This window comes from Armigeres subalbatus, chromosome 2 (assembly GCF_024139115.2).
Source record: "Armigeres subalbatus isolate Guangzhou_Male chromosome 2, GZ_Asu_2, whole genome shotgun sequence".
Classification (NCBI taxonomy): domain Eukaryota; kingdom Metazoa; phylum Arthropoda; class Insecta; order Diptera; family Culicidae; genus Armigeres; species Armigeres subalbatus.
This window is the reverse complement of record NC_085140.1, coordinates 2767450-2786862: the sequence shown is the minus strand read 5'-3', so window position 1 is coordinate 2786862 and position 19413 is coordinate 2767450. Positions and strand designations below refer to the sequence as shown.

At 41.5% G+C, this 19413-nt stretch overlaps 2 protein-coding genes across 2 annotated transcripts in view; one reads left to right on the top strand and one right to left on the bottom strand.

The window, feature by feature from the left end:
* The window catches only part of LOC134217470 (uncharacterized), a 35862-nt gene extending 20013 nt beyond the window's left edge, over window positions 1-15849 (top strand). The window contains 8 exon segments of the mRNA XM_062696242.1: window positions 9832-10245; window positions 10411-10797; window positions 10800-10823; window positions 11064-11135; window positions 11938-12289; window positions 12347-13066; window positions 15332-15383; window positions 15386-15849. Of these exon segments, the coding sequence (XP_062552226.1) occupies window positions 9832-10245; window positions 10411-10797; window positions 10800-10823; window positions 11064-11135; window positions 11938-12289; window positions 12347-13066; window positions 15332-15383; window positions 15386-15484 (2120 nt within the window). The 3' untranslated portion in view covers window positions 15485-15849.
* The window catches only part of LOC134208798 (uncharacterized), an 83594-nt gene continuing 79985 nt past the window's right edge, over window positions 15805-19413 (bottom strand). The window contains exons 8-12 of the mRNA XM_062684746.1: window positions 17312-17712; window positions 17086-17234; window positions 16450-16683; window positions 16104-16396; window positions 15805-16045 (exon numbers count right to left, since the gene is read on the bottom strand). Of these exons, the coding sequence (XP_062540730.1) occupies window positions 15898-16045; window positions 16104-16396; window positions 16450-16683; window positions 17086-17234; window positions 17312-17712 (1225 nt within the window). The 3' untranslated portion in view covers window positions 15805-15897. The remainder of the gene's footprint in view (window positions 16046-16103; window positions 16397-16449; window positions 16684-17085; window positions 17235-17311; window positions 17713-19413) is intronic.

The window sequence follows — 19413 nt, the reverse complement described above, 5'->3', positions numbered from 1 at the left end:
TACAAAAAGATATTAAAGTTTACGCAGAATATACGCACTCACTTAGTAATAGGTAGTTTGGCTTAAGCCACGGGGCAAGCGAGCATGGGCGGACTCTTTCACTGATGAAGGAGAGAGCCGCAGCAACAAGGGACATTCGCTGCCTTTACTATGTTTCACGACGCTTAAACGGAGCGAAGATGAAGGCAACGATGCCTGTGGAAGATTCTAATGGTCAGCTACTGAACGACCCAACTGACCGGCGAGCACTTCGAACAGCTTATTCAAGTGCCAGCCAAGTCGCTACCCATCGGCATGCTCTGCATAGGATCCGACGCATCACTGCTAGAGATTCAAACGGCCATACAAAGCATAAAATCGAGCAAAGCCCTTGGGGTTGATCGCATATCAGCCGAGATGCTCATAGCTGACCCTACGACAAACTTCAACTACTGTTGACTGGATGCCCTATCTTAGTAAAGATGCCAAAAAACAGGGTGACCTAACTGTATGCAGTAACTGGCCAGGCATTAGGTTGCTGAATAGCGTACATATTTTTCCAAAATAATCGATCAGTTGAAAGCAGAGTTGAATCGTGAGGGATATATCTCTTGTTAGAACTAATAAAACCCTTGCAAATTGCTTTATTTTTGGAGTTATTCGCAAAATTGGCCAAATTAGGAACATGGCCAAAACCGGTACAGTTCCCCTAGTACTTCGTGAAGAGTGATGTCACTTCGTGACAATTCGTCCAAAATTGAAAAAAAAGTGAAACTCTTTGAGTGAAGTGAAGTGATATGCAGTTGAGATCCGGGAAGCAGAAGCGGATTTTATTTTCAACTCCCATTGCCTCTCCATTGTCGTCGTCCGTGTTCCACACACCAGGAGCATTTACCAGCGGAGGAACACCCTTTGGTAATATTCGTGAACAAAAGGAAGAACAAGAAGCCCGTCGTAATCAAACGAAGATGGCGGAAACAGTAGCTTCCTTGGACAGATGTCTCTCGTTAACACAAGGTAAGGTGGAACGAATCAGACGCGCCATACAGGCTGCGAACCAGGATGCTGGTAAGTTCACTATACACGCTCTTAAATTATATGTGGAGACTGTAACAAATGCATATACGGAATATAATTCGATCCTGAACCGAATCTACATTGCGGATGCTACAAAGGGAACGGAGTTTGAGGACAAATTGATAAACTTTGAAGAATTGTATGAGTTTGTACGGATTTCGCTGGCAGAAATGATTGATCAGCTTGAAAAGGAACAACAGCCAACTGCTGATCAACACTTAATCGATAGGAAGTTGATGGAAGTTCAAACCAACCAGCTTGGTAGTTCTAGAGCTGCATTCCAAGTAGTACCGTCACTTTTGATGCAGCAGACTCCGCTGCCGACCTTCGATGGTCGGTATGAAAATTGGTACAAATTCAAGGATAGGTTCATAGATATCGTTGATATCGATCGATCGATATCATACGCGGATACAGTGGATTTTCTGAGAAATCATTGTTATATGTTGGAAAGATGTGAGGATTCTTTGATGTCGGGGAAGTCAAGAGGAGGAAATGTCAGTTCTGCTAGGAGTGGTGTTCCTGCTGCTGCTCCGGTTAAGGCGCATGTAGCTTCAGTACAGCAAAGCAAGTGCCCGGTTTGTGACAACGATCACCTAGTGGAAGCATGTGAGGCTTTCAAGAAGATGAGCGTAAGCAGTCGCTATGCGAAAGCAAAGCAGTGTGGTCTTTGTTTTGGATGCTTGAAGAGAGGACACCGAACAGCCAACTGCAAGATGGATACCAGCAGGTTGTGTGAATGTCAGAAGAGACACCATCCCCTAATGCATATCGACGAAAAACCAGAGAAGGTGGAGACGGCAATAGATGATACATCGGCGAAGCAGGCTGCTGTTGGTACGGCAGCGACGAAGGAATCACCGAGAATTGTAGCAACGTGTGCGGTTCCAGTGTTGCAGAATGCAGTACAGCAGGTGTTATTGGCGACAGCGATCGTTGATGTCTTCGATAGTAGCGGTGTGCCACAAAGATGTCGTGCATTACTGGACTCTGGAGCAATGGCGAATTTTGTATCCCAAAAAATAAGTGATTTACTGCGTTTACGCAAGGAAGGCGTAGACATACCAGTAGTTGGTGTGAACGGAACTCGAATGACAGTGAAATTCAGAGTCAAAGCTACCGTAAGGTCTAGAGCTTCGGACTGTGTACTCTCCTTGGACTTCTTGATAGTACCACGCGTGACAGGAGCACTACCAGGAATGCAGTTGGACACTTCAAATTGACCGATACCAGATGAGCTTCAGTTGGCAGATCCAGGGTTCTTCCGCTCCAGTCGCGTGGACATGCTTATTGGAGCAGATGTTTTCTATGAGCTGATGCAAGCAGGGAAAATTAGGATGTCCGACGAACTTCCATTGCTGCAGGAAAGTTTACTGGGATGGCTGGTGGCTGGATCTTTTAATGCTGATCGAGGTGTATCCAGCGTCAAGATTTGCCAGGCGGAAGTTAACGATAGGAGGGACGATCATCTGAGTTTGTTACTGGAACGTTTTTGGATGATTGACGACCAAATGACCGAATGATGCTTGCGAAAGACATTTCCGGGCTTCGTATACCAGAGGAAAGGACGGTAGATATATCGTGCAGCTTCCATTCAAGGAAGATGCAAATAGACTAGGGAATTCGAGAGACCAAGCGGAGTGGAGATTCAAGGCTCTTGAGAAAAGACTGGAGAAGTGCCCTGAAGTAATGAAAATGTACTCGGATTTCGTGAATGAGTTCATAGATTTGAGCCATGCAAGAGTTTTGGATGCTGATGAAGCTAAGCTGGGAGAAGGATATTACTTGCCACACCATTGCGTACTAAAACCCGATAGTTCAACGACTAAGTTGCGGGTGGTTTTTGACGCGTCCGCAAAAACAACCAACGATGTGTCATTGAATGATATCTTAATGGATGCTCCAACAGTACAGAAACCACTATTTGATATAATTTTGAATTGGCGTTTGTATAATTACGTTTTTACTGCGGATGTTCAGCGCATGTATAGACAAGTAATGGTAAATGAAAACGACACGAAGTATCAGAGATGTTTGTGGAGAGGAGACAGAGCGCAGCCAATAATGGATTTGGAACTATTAACGGTGACGTACGGTATTGGCCCGGCAGGATTTCTAGCAACTCGCTGTCTTCTTCAGTTGGCCGAAGATGAAGGTGAAAGATTTCCTGAAGCAAGCGCGGTACTTACGAAGGTATTCTACGTTGACGACGCACTTTCTGGCGCTGACACACTGGAAAAAGCGAAGCAATTGCGAGAAGATTTGCAGAAGTTATTAAACAAGGGAGGATTTAAGCTACATAAGTGGTGCGCTAATAATCCGCAGTTACTGAAAGGAGTGCCAATTGAGGATCGTGAGAAACATCTCAGCTTCGAAGACAATGAAGTTAACGGAGTTATAAAGACGCTAGGACTTTTGTGGGACCCTGTTACCGATCACTTTATGTTTCGTGTCAAACCGATGACGGACATGGGTATTCCGACAAAGCGTGAAGTATTGTCCGAGATTGCAAGATTGTTCGATCCCCTCGGCGTTTTGGGACCAATCGTAGTGCTAGCCAAGATAGTGCTACAACAGCTTTGGCGGAAAAATATGGATTGGGATGACTCGATTCCGGACGAAGAGTTTGTGGTTTGGAGTAAACTGAGAACGGAATTATGTAGTGTAAACAATATGAAGATACCAAGGCTTGTGACAGTGGATAATCCAATAACGTTCGAACTACATGGATTTTTGGACGCTAACTAACTAAAGCGTACGGCTGTTGTGTGTATCTGAAGAGCAGAACTGCTGACGGCGTTGGAGAAGTGAGATTGCTTTGTGGTAAATCACGAGTAGCCCCGCTTAAGGAATCAGAAAGGAAGGAGAAGGATGGAGCAATGCCGGCGGAAATGACAGTTCCAAGGTTGGAGCTTTGTGCGGCCGTTTTGTTATCCAGACAGATTAAAACAGTGCGCGAAACCTTAGACGTCGATATCAATCGAATTGTTCTATGGTCGGACTCGAAAATAGTGATTTGTTGGTTGAAAAGAGTAAAACCCGAAGTCAATATTTGTAAAAAATCGTATAACTGAGATACAGAATTTGAACCCACACTCCGAATGGAGGTATGTAAGCACGAAGGAAAATCCCGCCGATCTAATTTCGCGTGGAGTGCAACCGAATGAACTAATGTGCAGTGAGTTATGGTGGAATGGACCCGATTTCCTTCGTGTTCCGTACGATGCGCCGTCCACAGAGGTCGGAGATTTTGAGGAACAGTGTGTTGAAAACAGTGTTGTTGCTGGAGTAGCTGTGGTTAAAGATGAAACAAATAACCCATACGAAGAAATTTTGGCGTGTAGCAGCTTCAGGAAGCTGCAAAGAATATTTGCATATGTGTGTCGATTTATCTTCAATTGTCGAGCGAATAAATCAGATAAGAAGAAAAGATCCGGAAGTATATGTATATGTTTGTCTTTTTGTTTGTATGTGCACCAAGGCTATTCACTTAGAATTGGTGAACTCGATGACCACCGAAGGATTTCTTGGAGCGTTGCAACGATTTGTTGGGCGACGCGGAAACGTATCCGATATCTATTCAGACAATGGCTCCAATTTTATTGGAGCTAAACGGGAGCTTCAAGAGTTTTTGCATTTGTTGAAGTCGCAGATTCTGGAGGAAAAGGTGGCAACCTTCTGTCAACCAAGAGGAATAAACTGGCATTTTATGCCGCCCAGGGCTCCCCACCAAGGAGGTTTATGGGAGGCCGGGGTAAAGGCGATGAAGATACATATGTACAGAACGCTGAAGGAGGCCTATTTAACATATAAAGAAATGTGTACGCTACTAGTTCAAATAGAAGCTATACTCAATTCCCGGCCACTGGTTGAGCAGAGCAATAATCCAACCGATTTTAGGGCACTCAGCCCCGGGCATTTTTTGGTTGGTCGAGAGCTGACGGCTATAGCTGAGCCGTCCTACATTGACTTGAAGCAACATACGCTCACCAGATATCAGTTAATCCAGCAAAGAAAGGAGTCGTTTTGGCGCAGGTGGTCCTGTGAATATATTACCGGACTACAGAAACGAGGGAAGTGGTATAAGGGTTCTGAGCTGCTACGCGTAGGACTTCTTGTGCTACTGAAAGAGGAAAACGTACCACCACAAACATGGAAGTTGGGAAGAATTGTGGAAGTACACCCCGGTAAGGACGGGGTCATTCGCGTTGTAGCTGTAAGGACGAAGAGCGGCGTTTATCTGAGACCGACCACCCAAGTTGCGATTTTACCTATACGTGACGAAGATGAGTAGAGCCATCCGGCTCCGGGGGGTGAATGTTAAAGATACCGTTAATTTGCTTAAATTATTTTCTCAGTGTGTATCTCATTTTGTTTGAGTGTGCATATTTTTTACACTGGGACGCTTATTAGAATTTGACAACTGTGTTGTAGAGAAAATTCACTTGTAAACGGTTTTTTTGCGAAAAAACGTGATAGAAATTACAGTCCACCGAGTTTTTGATTTGACCGCTGAGTTCCGAAGAAACATACTGTCCAAGGAAACTGGATGTTGGTCACGCGAACAAGAGCGACATAAATTATACTTTTGAATCAACTGGTTTGAAGACATTATTAAGCCTATAGTTAGTTCAATGAAATTTAGCTAAGAAGTGAGTTCTCGCTTAACTTTTCAAAAGGTCCTAAGTAACATTTTTTTCATGAATTATTTTGAGTAGCGGAATCAACAGAACAACATGAAAGCTTTTGATTGCTGTACTCAAATTAATTCATGAAAAAAATGTTACTTAGGACCTTTTGAAAAGTTAAGCGAGAGTTGTTCGATGATCGGAACCTCTATTGAACCAAGTCGCACCAAGAAAAACCCAACTTTTGAGTGGGTTGATTGGTGACCGAAATTTACATCAAATCTATTTGAATTAAGAAAAATTCAATTATGGAGTGAGTCTAAGAAATTCAACTCTAAAGTGAGTTGGTTGATGGCGGGAATCGCTATTAGAAGCAGCAGGACTAAGAAAATATACAACTTTGGACCAATATCTGGTAAATTTTAGGAAAGATCCGTGATGAACACTGAGGATATAGACATGCTTCTCCAATCATCTAATGCCAACCAACAACTAATGATTTTACAAAACAAATATTTTTTTTAGCTTTTCAACTCTTATCGATCCCAATGAAGAAGTAAAACCTTTTATCTAATATTCAATGGCTTTGCTTTGTTTTCCAACACTGTGCTAGCACAAGTTTCTGGTTTGCTGGGATTCGAATCGTTGCTAGGTCAAATGCGGCCAAAATGATTTTTTCGGATCACATGATCAGTTATTAGAGGAAAATGCTTCTTCAAAATTTGGTTAACCGACTGGTCATTGGGTTAATTGTAGCCCCTGAAGGAATGTACTGAGAAAAGCTGAGTTATTTCAAACCAATTAAACTGAGAGTAAATTGTCCTCACTACTGCTTTACATTATGGTTCCGGAGGTCCCTGGGTGCTAGTGGCAAAATGGAACTAATCCGATCACGCAGTATATTCAAATAACAGTTTGAAGATGATACTTTTGGATTTTACTGTTATCAACCAGACCCCTTGTAATCGCTTGCGGATTCTCAGCAAAATATTTACTGTACCGTGACATGCCCTATTACCGTGGGGTTAAGGACGTGTCCACAATAAATTCTCTTTATAAAATTCAATTACTAGTAACAATCATCTATGTTGAAAACTAGTCGGTATGGTAATCAATAGTAAAAGGTTGTGAAGGACTACATATGTTTATTATTAAACCGTCTACAAGACGAATTAAGTACTGTCCATTTCAATTCCACCAGTTAATTTTCGTTATCTTTTGCAGATACGTATTTCGACGCTTCATTTATTGTGTGGTCGTCTTCGAAATAAAAGTCTTGTACTTGACTCAGAAGTCGAGGTCAAGTTGCATAAGACACGAAGACGACCCACAGTTATGATCCGATTGTCAATACGCATCGCATAGATCTACAAAGAACTAACTTTGAAATTAACTTTGATGGAGATAAAAACGATCTTAGAGGGTTTAAGCATTTCCACTCAAAAGAGCCTAATGTATGTTTTTCTGGATAACATGTTTGTAGCCTTCAACTCATAAAAAAAAATGGAAAGAAAATAGTATTCAACATTTGACTTACTTATGAATATACCTAATACCGCGTACATGTTCGAAGAAGATTCCCAAATACCGCGCCAGAAAATTGCCCTAATACCGTGCCCTATCAAACAAGCTCAAATGATGAGCTTAAGAGCACATTACGCATAATAAAGTATGTAAATAATTGAATCATATACAAATTTCAATTAAATTATCAGGTCATACATACTAAAAACGTCGCAAACATTTACTATTTTACACAGATACTCTACTGCGGAAAGAATCTTTTTCCTTGGGAAGTTAACCAATTTCTCAATATTGACGGTTTAAAAAGCGTTTATTAGTAATTTTTCAAAATAATTTACTTCACATTTATTTAGGTTTTTTTGAGATAGATGATATCCAATCGAGTGTCTAAGTAGATTTAAAGAACAATGGGAGGATTTGTGTATTCAGATTGAAAATACTGTACCTTCATTTCTAAAGGAAACTGCACAGGAAAAATATTTACGTCTATAGTCTTAATAGTAAATATCGCATAAATGATATTGTATTCGTAAATGTGTAACTGAACGACACAATAAAAGAAGATGATTTGTATGAAACTCATTGGTCTTGTATATCATCTTCAGTCTTCTAACAGAAGTTTCTCTACTTTGTGGAAGTATTGGAATAATACATGCAATATTAATAATTCATCTGAATGATTGGCTTCCCACAGTAAACCTAGCGCCGCATAAAATGTCGTAGATATTTAATATGAATATTTCAATACCTATACGATATTGTCTGGTGGTATATGGTATTCAATGTGATTATTACGTTTTAATTTTCCCCAGTATCAACTCATTTAGCAGGGTATAGCCTGGTCACGGTATTAGGCACTACTGGCTAAGAAGATAACCTATTTTCGCGACAATAATTGTTTTGAGTCAGTACAAAAAATGCAAAGAATTTCATCATTTTAAATACCATTTCAGTACCCAGCTCATTTTTATAGCTGTAAACTGCTTACTGAGATATTGGTGTAAATATCATCAGTACCCAGCTCATTTTTTTGCAGCTGTAAACTGGGCAATGAGATATTGGTAGTAAATGTCATTGAATGAAGAATCAAGTTACAAGATCTTGGAAATATAACCATAACCATAACTTGAAAGCGTTTTATGCTAAGCGGATACAAATTTTGGCTGTTCGAGCCATACATTTTTCGCGTTTATTTTTTAGCGCCTAATTTACGTCACAAAAATATCCACAAATAATAATTCGCTAACATTTTTCTGATATATATTTGTGTATTTTGCCAAATAATGTGATGTGTATGACAGACAGTACCTCTATATTCATCAATTTGGATAAAATCCACGGTATTAGGCAATGCGCGGAATTAGGGCAGGTCACGGTATATCAGCAACCAAAACGTCGTTTTAACTGAGATCTCGGCAAAAATAAACAAAAAATGCTGAGATCTTGGCGAAAAAAAAGTGTGCACAGTGATTCTTGATTTCTACGTACTGCTACGTTCCCGTGACTCGTTTTGTGACATGCATAGACAGGACTGGAGGAAATCTTTGTTTCAATGGTTACTTCTTTTACCGATATTTCGTCAATATTTTACCAAAATTCGACAAAGTTGACAAAGTCGTAAAATATTGTATTTTAAGGGTGCAGGACTGGAGGAAATTTTAGTTTTCCATGACCACATTGGCAATCGTACTTTGATGTACAATTTTTGCCTTGGTATGCATCACGGAAACAATTGCAGCAAAAATCGCTTCTGGGAAACCGGCACACGACAGCTCAGCGAATCGAATCGGAATTGGATTCGGTCGTGCCCGAATGGGATATCTCTTGAAAAACTTGTATGAAAATCCCAATGGATAACTGGTTTATTTAGCTTCAAAAGTACCCTTACATGCTTTTGGTAATCGTCAACAAGATAACTAAGCTCTTTCTGCAATTCCTTCTTGAGTGGTGCAAGATCTTAAAATGCTTGGAACAGTTGACGCTTCATTGTCGTAGCGTTTCAGCAGAGCATCCCATATTGACGCACAGTTGTACGTTTTTGGTCGACTGTCTCGAAAGGAGAGAGGGAGGACTGTCGGAGGGACTGTCGACGTCGACTGTCAAAGTATCGTAGCTTCGCTTTTGTGGGTATATCCGCGAAGCTTTGCTTACGTTGATTGAACATCACAACCCATGGGAACAATAAGGTCACACTTCTCTCACCCCCATAAGCGTTACGTAATTTATATATGTTTCCTAATCACGAAATAAGATATTAACTATGCAATTCTGATAAATGATAACTGCTCTATTATTTTCAATCTCCTTCTACCCTCTATATACAAATTCCGATGGCCACTACAACACGGTGGAAGTCGGCCCGCGTGTTTTGCGCTCACTCCATTAATGTTCGTTAGGGTCAAATTCAATTAAAACAATTTACATAAGAGGTATCTTGATCACAGTCCATTTGCCTTCTGATGTTCACTTCCGATTGGAAATCGACTTGCTATGGATGTGACACTGACACTATTTTAATTACTGATAATCCATACCATTGAATTGAGTATCAATTTTAAATAGCGTTCTTACTTGTATGTTTCCAAAATTTTCAACGTACCATGCTTCGTTGATTAACTTTTAGTGATTCTCATCGAGGGTGATGAAGGTGAACTCTATTCCGGCGATGATGAGTACAACTATGAACTGGAGGACGATTACAGCGAGGAGTTGGAAGAAATCGAAGAAGAGGAAGAATATGACGAGGAGGAAAAAAAGTTGGTAGAACAGGAGCTTGAGATAGGTACCTTCGTACCAACTACGTTTGAAGAATTTAGCTCAATGTATCGCTCGACTGGTCAAACAAATGAATCGGTTCCAGTGCCTCCCGTACCAGCTACTGAAACTGCTCCTGAAATATCTGCAAAAGATCCTCCCATAAGCACCGCCCACAAGGAATCGCCTTTAATGAAGAAAAAGCCTCCCAAGGGAGCGCTCAACAAACTCATATACGGGCTCCACAAGGAACCGTTGATCTCTACGGAAGAATTTGAGCAAGGTGAGGCTCAAAAGTCCCCTACTTCACAACATTCGGATTCGCATCCCCCTACACAAGACCCCAAACCTGCCGCACCTTCCCCAATAGAATCAAATACAGCAAGCATAAAAATTCTTACAACTACCATTATTCCTGATCCCGAACCCGAACCTGCTGATGAAGCAGCACTAGCATCTACAAGTCAATCATCGAAAGAAAAACACGTGGAGTTTTTGCTTCCCGAAAAGGTTTTGGATATTGATTTACCCGACAAAGATCTTCCCATGCAATCCCCCGAAGGCGACGTGGACAATGGAAGCAAAGAAAATCTTTTTATTCCTTATGAAGACGAAGATGACGCTGATGAGTCGTACGAGGACGAATTGATCTACGAAGAGGAAGAGGAGCCGGACTCGGTTTTTCTACGGCAGTACCCTTCCGATGAGGAAGAAGAGCCCTTTTCAGACGACGAACTCTCTGACGTGGATGATTCGGAACTGATGAGACGCTTAGAGGAGAAATACGGCAAGCTTGATGTCAAGAAGGAACCTGCAACCCAACCGGAGGACGACGGGCAGAAGAAGATGACAGCTGGACAAGTAAACCTTCGCATAGACTAGTCGATAGTAGGATAGATGGCGCACGAGTGCCCTCATTTTAAGTCATCATCCATCTTGTGCGCCATCAGTTTGCCGGAACATCCCCGCCTCACTGATCCACTTCATCTTAATTAGCATTTTCAATGTGATTCTGTAGTCGAGAAAGCAGCGCGGAATATATTGTTTGCCATAATTTTCGAATGCTCTGACCTTTCATTCTTTTTTATACTATTTCCATAGAGATTCCCTCTAGGGAAAGTGAATCTCAGATCTATGAGGAAGAACTGAATCGAGCGAGAAGACACCTAGATGAGAGGTAAGATTTTACGAGAATAGGTTACATCCAATCTATTGAACTTATTTTTTCTATTTTAAATTTCATAGGAATTCGGGTTCGAATAAGTTAGTTTACATTAACCTAATGCTCAGTAATAATTAAGAATTCAAAATAGAATACACTTAAACAGAAATCAGACAGTACTCACATATAAGTACATTATTAAGACTCGCTTCATTAGTAAGACATTTATTGTGCCATTATTGGCAATTAGACAACGTTAGACACACAAGCAAGCGGACAGACACTTTCCGAACATATGTTCGCGCTGGAATAATCGACTTGGACTAAAATTAGAAGGTTGTGATTCTCATCATATCTAATTAATAATAATAGGAAGCCATAATAGCTTATGTTTGTCTTTCGATAATAACTACCAAAGAACGTCGTCAAAACTGCACCGATCTGTGATTTTCATGTTTAGTTGTAGTTAATTTCCCCTTTATATTTTATAGAAGTACTAATCTCATTTTTTCTGCACCCACAAGAATGACAAATTGAGCTCCAATATTCGCTTGATTTGTCATCAACATTGTAAAGATTGAGCTTACTATTTCTGCATATCCTGACTAATATTGGTTGTCCACATTGAAACTAATCTAACAAAAAACCCACTGAAATGTGTGATTGAAAGATTTATTTTCTTCTGCATTTTCCTAACCTCAACGCTTTGGTGTGATTTGCGCTAACATCATCCATCATATTCGGACGATTGCCACACATACACGCACATAAATGTACGATCATCGCACACTCGAACTCCACGTGACTTTCGATAGCTGAAGAACCCGAAGAGAGCATTGGAAGAATACGAATCGCTTCTCCGCAAGAATCGGCGTCTAGTACGGGCCCTAGTTGGTAAAGCACGTGCCCTGGATGCCCTGGCCGAGCAGCAGCAAAGCAATGTTCTGCTGGGAGAGGCCATTGAGGCTTACCGCGATGTGGTGTTGTTGGGGAACGCCGCTGATGACGAGGCGGTCAAAGATGCTGGCGAGCGATGCATTGATAGGTCCCGGTTCCGTGGCCAGTACTTGACGGTGATCGATGTACATCAGGAGCTGATTCGGCGGTTTGACTTGGAGCCCAGGTACAGGAATCAGCTGGCGGTAACTTATCTACTCACGAACAGGTTTGTTGTGTTGGATGTTTGCTCAGTGTTGTTTGATGAGAATCTTCTTGTTCACAGATTAGCGGAAGCGAAAGCTGTTCTTCATGAAACACTAATGCGTTGGATCGACGATGGGTTTGCTTTGGTACACTACGGGTTTGTGTTGAAGAATCATGACAAAGACATGGAACAAGCAGTGCAATATCTCCGCGAAGGCATCGAAACCGAACATGAAGGAACACAAGATGGTCGGTTCTACTTCCATCTTGGTGATGCGCTGCAGCGGTTAGGTCGTCAGCAAGAGGCTTTGGATGTGTATCGCAAAGGTGCCGAAAAGAAACTGTTCCTGTCGATGTATCAACGATCGTTGTATAATGTCGATGGTCTTGCATCACGTCCATTTTGGACGATTGAGCAAACCACATACGCCAGTCAGTTGGAATTGATTCGATCACAATGGGCAGCCATTCGAGATGAAGGTCTCAAACTGCTGAATATGGCTGCGAACTTCAAAGACGAAGCGGAGAATCTCCGTGACTCCGGTGATTGGAAGCAGTTCGAGCTATTTTTCCGAGGTCAACGGAGTGACAAGAACTGTGCCAAAGCGCCGCTGACTTGTCGCCTAGTCGAGCAGTTTGCGGCGGCTCGCAGCTGTAAGCGAGGCCAAGTGAAGTTCAGTGTAATGCACCCGGGAACGCATGTGTGGCCGCATTGTGGACCAACCAACTGCCGGATACGGGCACATCTGGGGCTAAAGGTGCCGAGCGATACGTTCATACGCGTCGCGGAGCAAACGAGGTTAGTGAGGTCGTTGCAAATAGAATAGATTAAAATTTGGAGTATTGCTTTCTGAGGTGGTCGAGTAAATGCTGTAAAGATTGCTTTCTATACTTCCGTTCCAAGCATAGTTATCCCATGTCGTTTATAGTTTATGGCCTTCTGCCCTGGTGGCCAGCAAAAGAATCTATCAATGGATTAAAGGACTAGGATGGATTGCTGGCAAGCCTAGCAATGAATGTCCTCTCTGATAGAGATATAACTTATCTGAGTAAATAGCACAGTTGTAATGGCATCGTGAAAAACAAAACGACATGGGGCAACTATGCTTGGCACGGCAGCATAGTCGTTGTAAGATTGGATGGCGACTCATTATCGTTGCTGAGTAAGAATTAAGGGATTTATTTTCCACATATTTTCAGCTCGAGTAAAATAAATTTAATATCTCTCGGAATATTTTAATTTTACCTTAAGCAAATGTTTTCTGGATCTAGATATCATTTAGCTAGCTTTCAACGGTGTTGAACTTAGTCTGTAGATTAAAAAAACACCTTAATAAAGACTAAAAAAAGCTAGCTTTCAATTAACCTTTATGGAGGTTTATAAACTCTTTGGCTGTTAATATTTGGTTTAGGGTTATTTGGCCGAATGTTGTTTGGCGAATAGTTGAAATGCGTTTCCTTATTGAGTGTGTGGAGTGAGTAGTGAGAAGTAAGAAGGGTTTGTAGTGTAGTAGAAGCAAGAAATGAGAAGTGAAGTGAGAAGTGAGATAGCGAGTAGCAAGCAATACGAATCAATATTATGACTGAATGAACTGAAATAAACAAAGAAGAAGAAAGAAGGAAGAATCAAGAAAGAAGAAGGAAGATAGAAAAGAGAAAAAGGGAGAAGGAATGAGAAATAAGGAAGTTGGAAGAAGGAAGAGGCAAGAAGGAAGACGAATGAAGGAAGATGGAAAAAGAAAAAATGAAAAAAAGAAGAAGGAAGTAGAAAGAAGGAAGGAGAAAGAAGGAAGAAGGAAGAAGGAAAAAGGAAGAAGGAAGAAGTAAGAAGGGAAAAAGGAGAAAGAAGAAGGAAGAAGGAAGAAGGATGAAGGAAGAGGAAAAAAGAAAAAAGAAGAAGGAAGGAGAAAGAAGGAAGAAGTAAGGATATGAACTTGTTTGAATTGAGAGTAAAAATAACAAGCGAAAATAACAAAAATTTGCACCGGAATATCATAAAAATATCAGGTTTTGCTATGCTGAGGACAAACTAGCCATAGCTCAAGATAATGATAAAAGTTCTTCTTGTTAATAGCAAAAGCTCTATAATGACTTCCGATACTAAATTACAATATTCTTACTATTGACCCTACTAAGTTCCTCATGTTTTTGTTAATCAACCTGCGTTTTACAAGTAATTGTTTAGCCATGATCGTCCACTAGAGATGGTCGGGTTTCGGTTTTCAAACCTTGAGGAAATGATAAAATATCAGAGTTTAGGTCGGGTACGGATGTTTAATAAATAAAATAGTGAGATATTTTTTATTTCGCTTCTTGGTAATTTGAAGAGAGCTTATTCGTTGTTTGCTTCATAGCCTACTTCCCTTTTGAGTGTAAAAAGAAATATAAAATATCTAGTTTGAGTTTTCCGCCAAAAAAATAGTTCGGGTCCAGCTCGGGTTTAAGACTGCAAAAATTGTTGGGTACGGGTTGGGTTCGGGTTTGATATGATTTTTCATTCCGGGTTCGGGTTGAAAAAGGGTTTGAAAGGATTTTCTAAATCGAGTTCGGGTTTACAAAATGTGAAACCCGACCATTTCTATCGTCCACCCGGGAAGAAAAAGAAAGAAGAAGGAAGAAGAATGAAGGAAGAAGGAAGAAGAATGAAGGAAGAAGAATGAAGGAAGAAGTTCTCTGATCTCAGTTCTCAGTTCACTTTTCACTTTTTACTTTTCACTTCTCACTTCCTACTTCTCATTACTCACTATTCACTACTTGTAATTTGAGGTCAATTTTTTAACTTTTCGGCCAAACGGCATTCGGCCAAATGGCCTGACACCTAATATTTAGATCTCTTTTGTGTGCTTCTAAGCTACGGTGTAATTCACCGCTGAAAGCTCTATCACATCTATCTCCTGCAAGGCCTTAGAAGACAAGGATGAACGAAGTTACGTAAACTTATCTATATGGTTGAGGGATTAAAATTTTAATTTAATTACCATTTTTTTCGGAATCATATAGAGCAGCTCTTCTTGACACAACTTTGACGTTTCACGATATTCAATTTATTCTTTTCAAAACACAGATCATGGGAAAACGGCGAGTGGCTCATCTTTGACGACAGCTTTGAGCACGAGGTGTAAAGCACTGTGGCGCAGCAACCCGTCTTGTACTGATTGTCGACTTTTGGCACCCGGATCTGACGGAAACACAGCGAAAGTCACTATCGCCAATCTGAGACTGCCAAAAAAGGTGCTTATCCTGTGATCTTTACGGAGCCTTATTTCAGTGCAACTCTCACCAAAGACGTTAGATGTAACACACGATCCAGAAAGGGCTATCGAGTATCTAATAGAAAAGTGCATTTCTTTGTTTGGATTCATGAATGATTTATTTTTTCGTACAGATTTAAGTTTGTCATGCAAACCTATTAAGAGTAAAACGAGTCATCTGTATATTTTCAGTATGCAAAGAGATAGTTGTTAAAAGTTTGTCACCAGGACAAATGAGACTACATGAGTTTAGTCATGAGGACAATCAAAGACTTTGAGAAATAGGTCAGATATCGTATTGTAAGAGTTTTAATACAAATTGTTAAAAAGACTTTTTGGGTATGAAAGCATTGAAACGTCTCCGAAATCCTTCCTCGCATTAGCAAGTGTAGAACTCAGTCCAGAATTTTATCATTTCTTCATCGAAGCCTTCAATATAGCTGAGCTCGAATGGTTTATTCCCATCCTTAGAGTTAGTATAGTCAAGAATGGAACAAGGGCCACCTTGACAGTTGCTAGACTTTAATCTGTTAAAGAAAAAAAGAATCAACAGCAATAGCCAAAATTTGATCAAGCAGCACTCACCCGTCGTAAGCGAAGCTAACGTAGTCATTGACCAACTTTTCCGCCATGGCGTATTCCTTTGAATCCAGTTCGAAATCCGGAAACAGCTCTTGCGCTCGAAACAGGTAAATTAGGTCATCCGAATGACACACACCGAAGTTACCGTCATTTTTGGCAAAATACTTCGAATGAGAAAAGCGACCTGCAAAGTTAAAGTAGCGTACATCGATAGCAGCTTTCGAGGGATCATTCAGAGCAGCTTGTTGTTGTACACTCTGTGCGATAGGGAAGACGATGAAGGCTTCGCTGAGAACCTGAAATAGGATCAAAGGTAAGTTTCCAAAATCGAATTTTTCTATCTCCTTACATCTTGAATTCGGTTGGCATTATTCTGAGTAATCCAACTATTGTCGCTTCCATCGCTGAAAAAACGGTTCTTTAATAGTTGACCAGATTTCTCATTGGGCGGACATCCAAGTAGTCGCGGAAGATACGATGCAGCATTTTCATTCAACTGCTCCAGTAGAGTTTGATTAACGATAAGAGCTAGTGATGCAAACGCTCCTTCATTAGGAACGAACAAAAACAACGGCCAGGGGCACTACAGAGGCAATTTACCTCAACCCATGCCGCTCCTTTGTTCCTCACTAATAGATATGTCCTCGTTATCCACATATTGTTCAACCACTGGACTATACGGTGTCAACGGGAATACGTGCCAGAACTTAAAAAATGAATAATCTCTAAAAGCATCACAGATTATCTTAACCCACACAAATTACCTTCAGTTTGTCAATGCTCTGGCCAAGACTCACGGCATCAACTGCCCGCAACGCTTCAACCAACTCCACCGAGCTCATACTTTCATGGATTCAACCCCTACAGCCAGCGCTTGCTCCTTCGCAAACTTTAACGGATCCTCAGTGGGCCTCGTCCAAAATCCCATTGCACTCCCACTCAAGCTCCAAGCCCGTGAAAACAAACCCTCACTCAGCGGACTTACCATTTGCATCTGAACAGATGCTCCACCGGCACTCTGTCCAAGCAAGGTCACCAATTTTGGATCCCCACCGAACCTATCAACGTTCTTCTGAACCCACCTCAGAACCGCGTTTTGATCCTTGAGGCCAAAATTTCCGGTGGCTGCGTGATCTCCGGTTGATAAGAATCCAAACACTCCCAAACGATATTGCAATACCACCAGGATTACTTCCTCGGTATCCATGAACCTATCTGGTCCAAACTCGCCTTTGGAAGCCGATCCAGCGAAGTATCCACCACCATGGATGTGAAACTGCTACAGCCAGCCATCAGCACTACGATAACGGTCCTGTACAGATTTATGTACAGGCAATCTTCGTCACCTTCCACCTTCTGATTGATCCAGAGATCGTTCTTCTGTACACATTTACTCCGTTCGAAAGTGGCATCATAATCACCAGTCCAAGGTTCGACTGCTTGCGGGTTCTTGAATCTTAGCTCTCCTACTGGTGGTTTGGCGTAAGGTACGCCCAAAAATGCTTCGTATTCGTTGCCTTTTTGGCTGGAAAATACTTTCCCCAGTATGCAACCATCCTCGATGCAGACCTTTGGGATGGGTGCATCCGACAGAACTAGAACTGCACTGATGCTTAGAAGGAAGGAAGTCCTAATATTCAACATTTTATGTCAAGTGTGCTCAGTGTAGCAAGGCACCTTTGAATTCTGTTAAGCATCTACATTTGAGATTAGTTGAAAAGATCAGCAATTCACTTCTTTTTGTCTGTTTGAATGTTTGATGATCATGTTGACCTTTTCTGTTTATTCGAGTGACTGCTAACCTAGCCCACTGCACTGAAACCGTCCGGTCTGCTTGACGTTGAACCGATAACTACTAGCTCATCTAGCATCGCGTTAGTTTATCGGCAGATAATCGAGTGGTGAGCAAGTAGAAAATTCTCAAATGAACTTGATTTATGGGCAATTGAGAGATCGATATCAATCTCTTATCAAACATCGAGTTGAGCGTGAGCGTAGGGTTTCTCAAACCGGTGATGTAGTTTATGGTAATCACTCCATGATCCTTTTGATGGTATGGTTGAGTGGTTTTATTCGATTGTGGGTGGGTTCTAAGCAGCATGCAGCGGAGCATGTGAGTAGGTATGCGGCGCGATCGATCGACAATTGACAACGATCGATCCGTTGATATTGTTCTGTTGTTTTGTTGTGGAGTGTGATGATTCGACATGGATAATTTGGCTGGGACTCTTATGTTGATTGGCAAGGCTGAGAGCGTAATCAGATGCTCAACTCACGGAAGCTTTGATTACCTACCACTTGCCAGGTAAAGGAGCAGGTTACAAAGTCTCAAGCTTAGACACCAACAAGTCTCATGTAGACACCAACAAGTCTCATGCTTAGACACCAACAAGTCTCAAGCTTGAGCACCAACAAGTTCTTGGGCACCAACAAGTCTCATGTAGACACCAACAAGTCTCAAGCTTAGACACCAACAAGTCTCATGCTTGGAGCACCAACAAGTCTCATGCTAGACACCAACATGTCTCATGCAGACACCACATGTCTCATGTAGACACCAACAAGCCATGCTAGACACCAACATGTCTCATGTAGACCAACATGTCTCACGAGCACCAACATGTCTCATGCTTAGACACCAACAAGTCTCATGCTTAGACCAACAAGTCTCATGCTTAGACACCACAGTCTCATGCTTAGACCAACAAGTCTCATGCTTAGACCAACAAGTCTCATGCTGAGCACCAACAAGTCTCATGTAGACACCACAGTCTCATGCTTAACACCAACATGTCTCATGTAGACACCCACAAGTCTTGCTTAGACACCAACAAGTCTCATGCTTAGACACCAACAAGTCTCGTAGCAGACAACAGTCATGCAGACACCAACATGTCTCATGTGCTTGGACACCAACAAGTGTCATGTTAGACACCAACAAGTCTCATGCTTAGACACCAACAAGTCATAGCAGACACCAACAGTCTCATGCTTAGACACCAACAAGTCTCGTACTTGAACCCAACAAGTCTCAAGCTTAGACACCAACATGTCTCATGCTTAGACACCAACAAGCCCATGCTTGAACACCACATGTCTCATGCTTGGGCAAACATGTCTCATGCTTAGACACCAACAAGTCTCATCTGAGCACCAACAAGTCTCAGCTTAGACACCAACAAGTCTCAAGCAGACAAACAAGTCTCATGCTTGGAGCACCAACAAGTCTCATGCTTAGACACCAACAAGTCTCATGTAGACACCACAAGTCTCATGCTTGGCACCAACAAGTCTCATGCTTAGACACCAACAA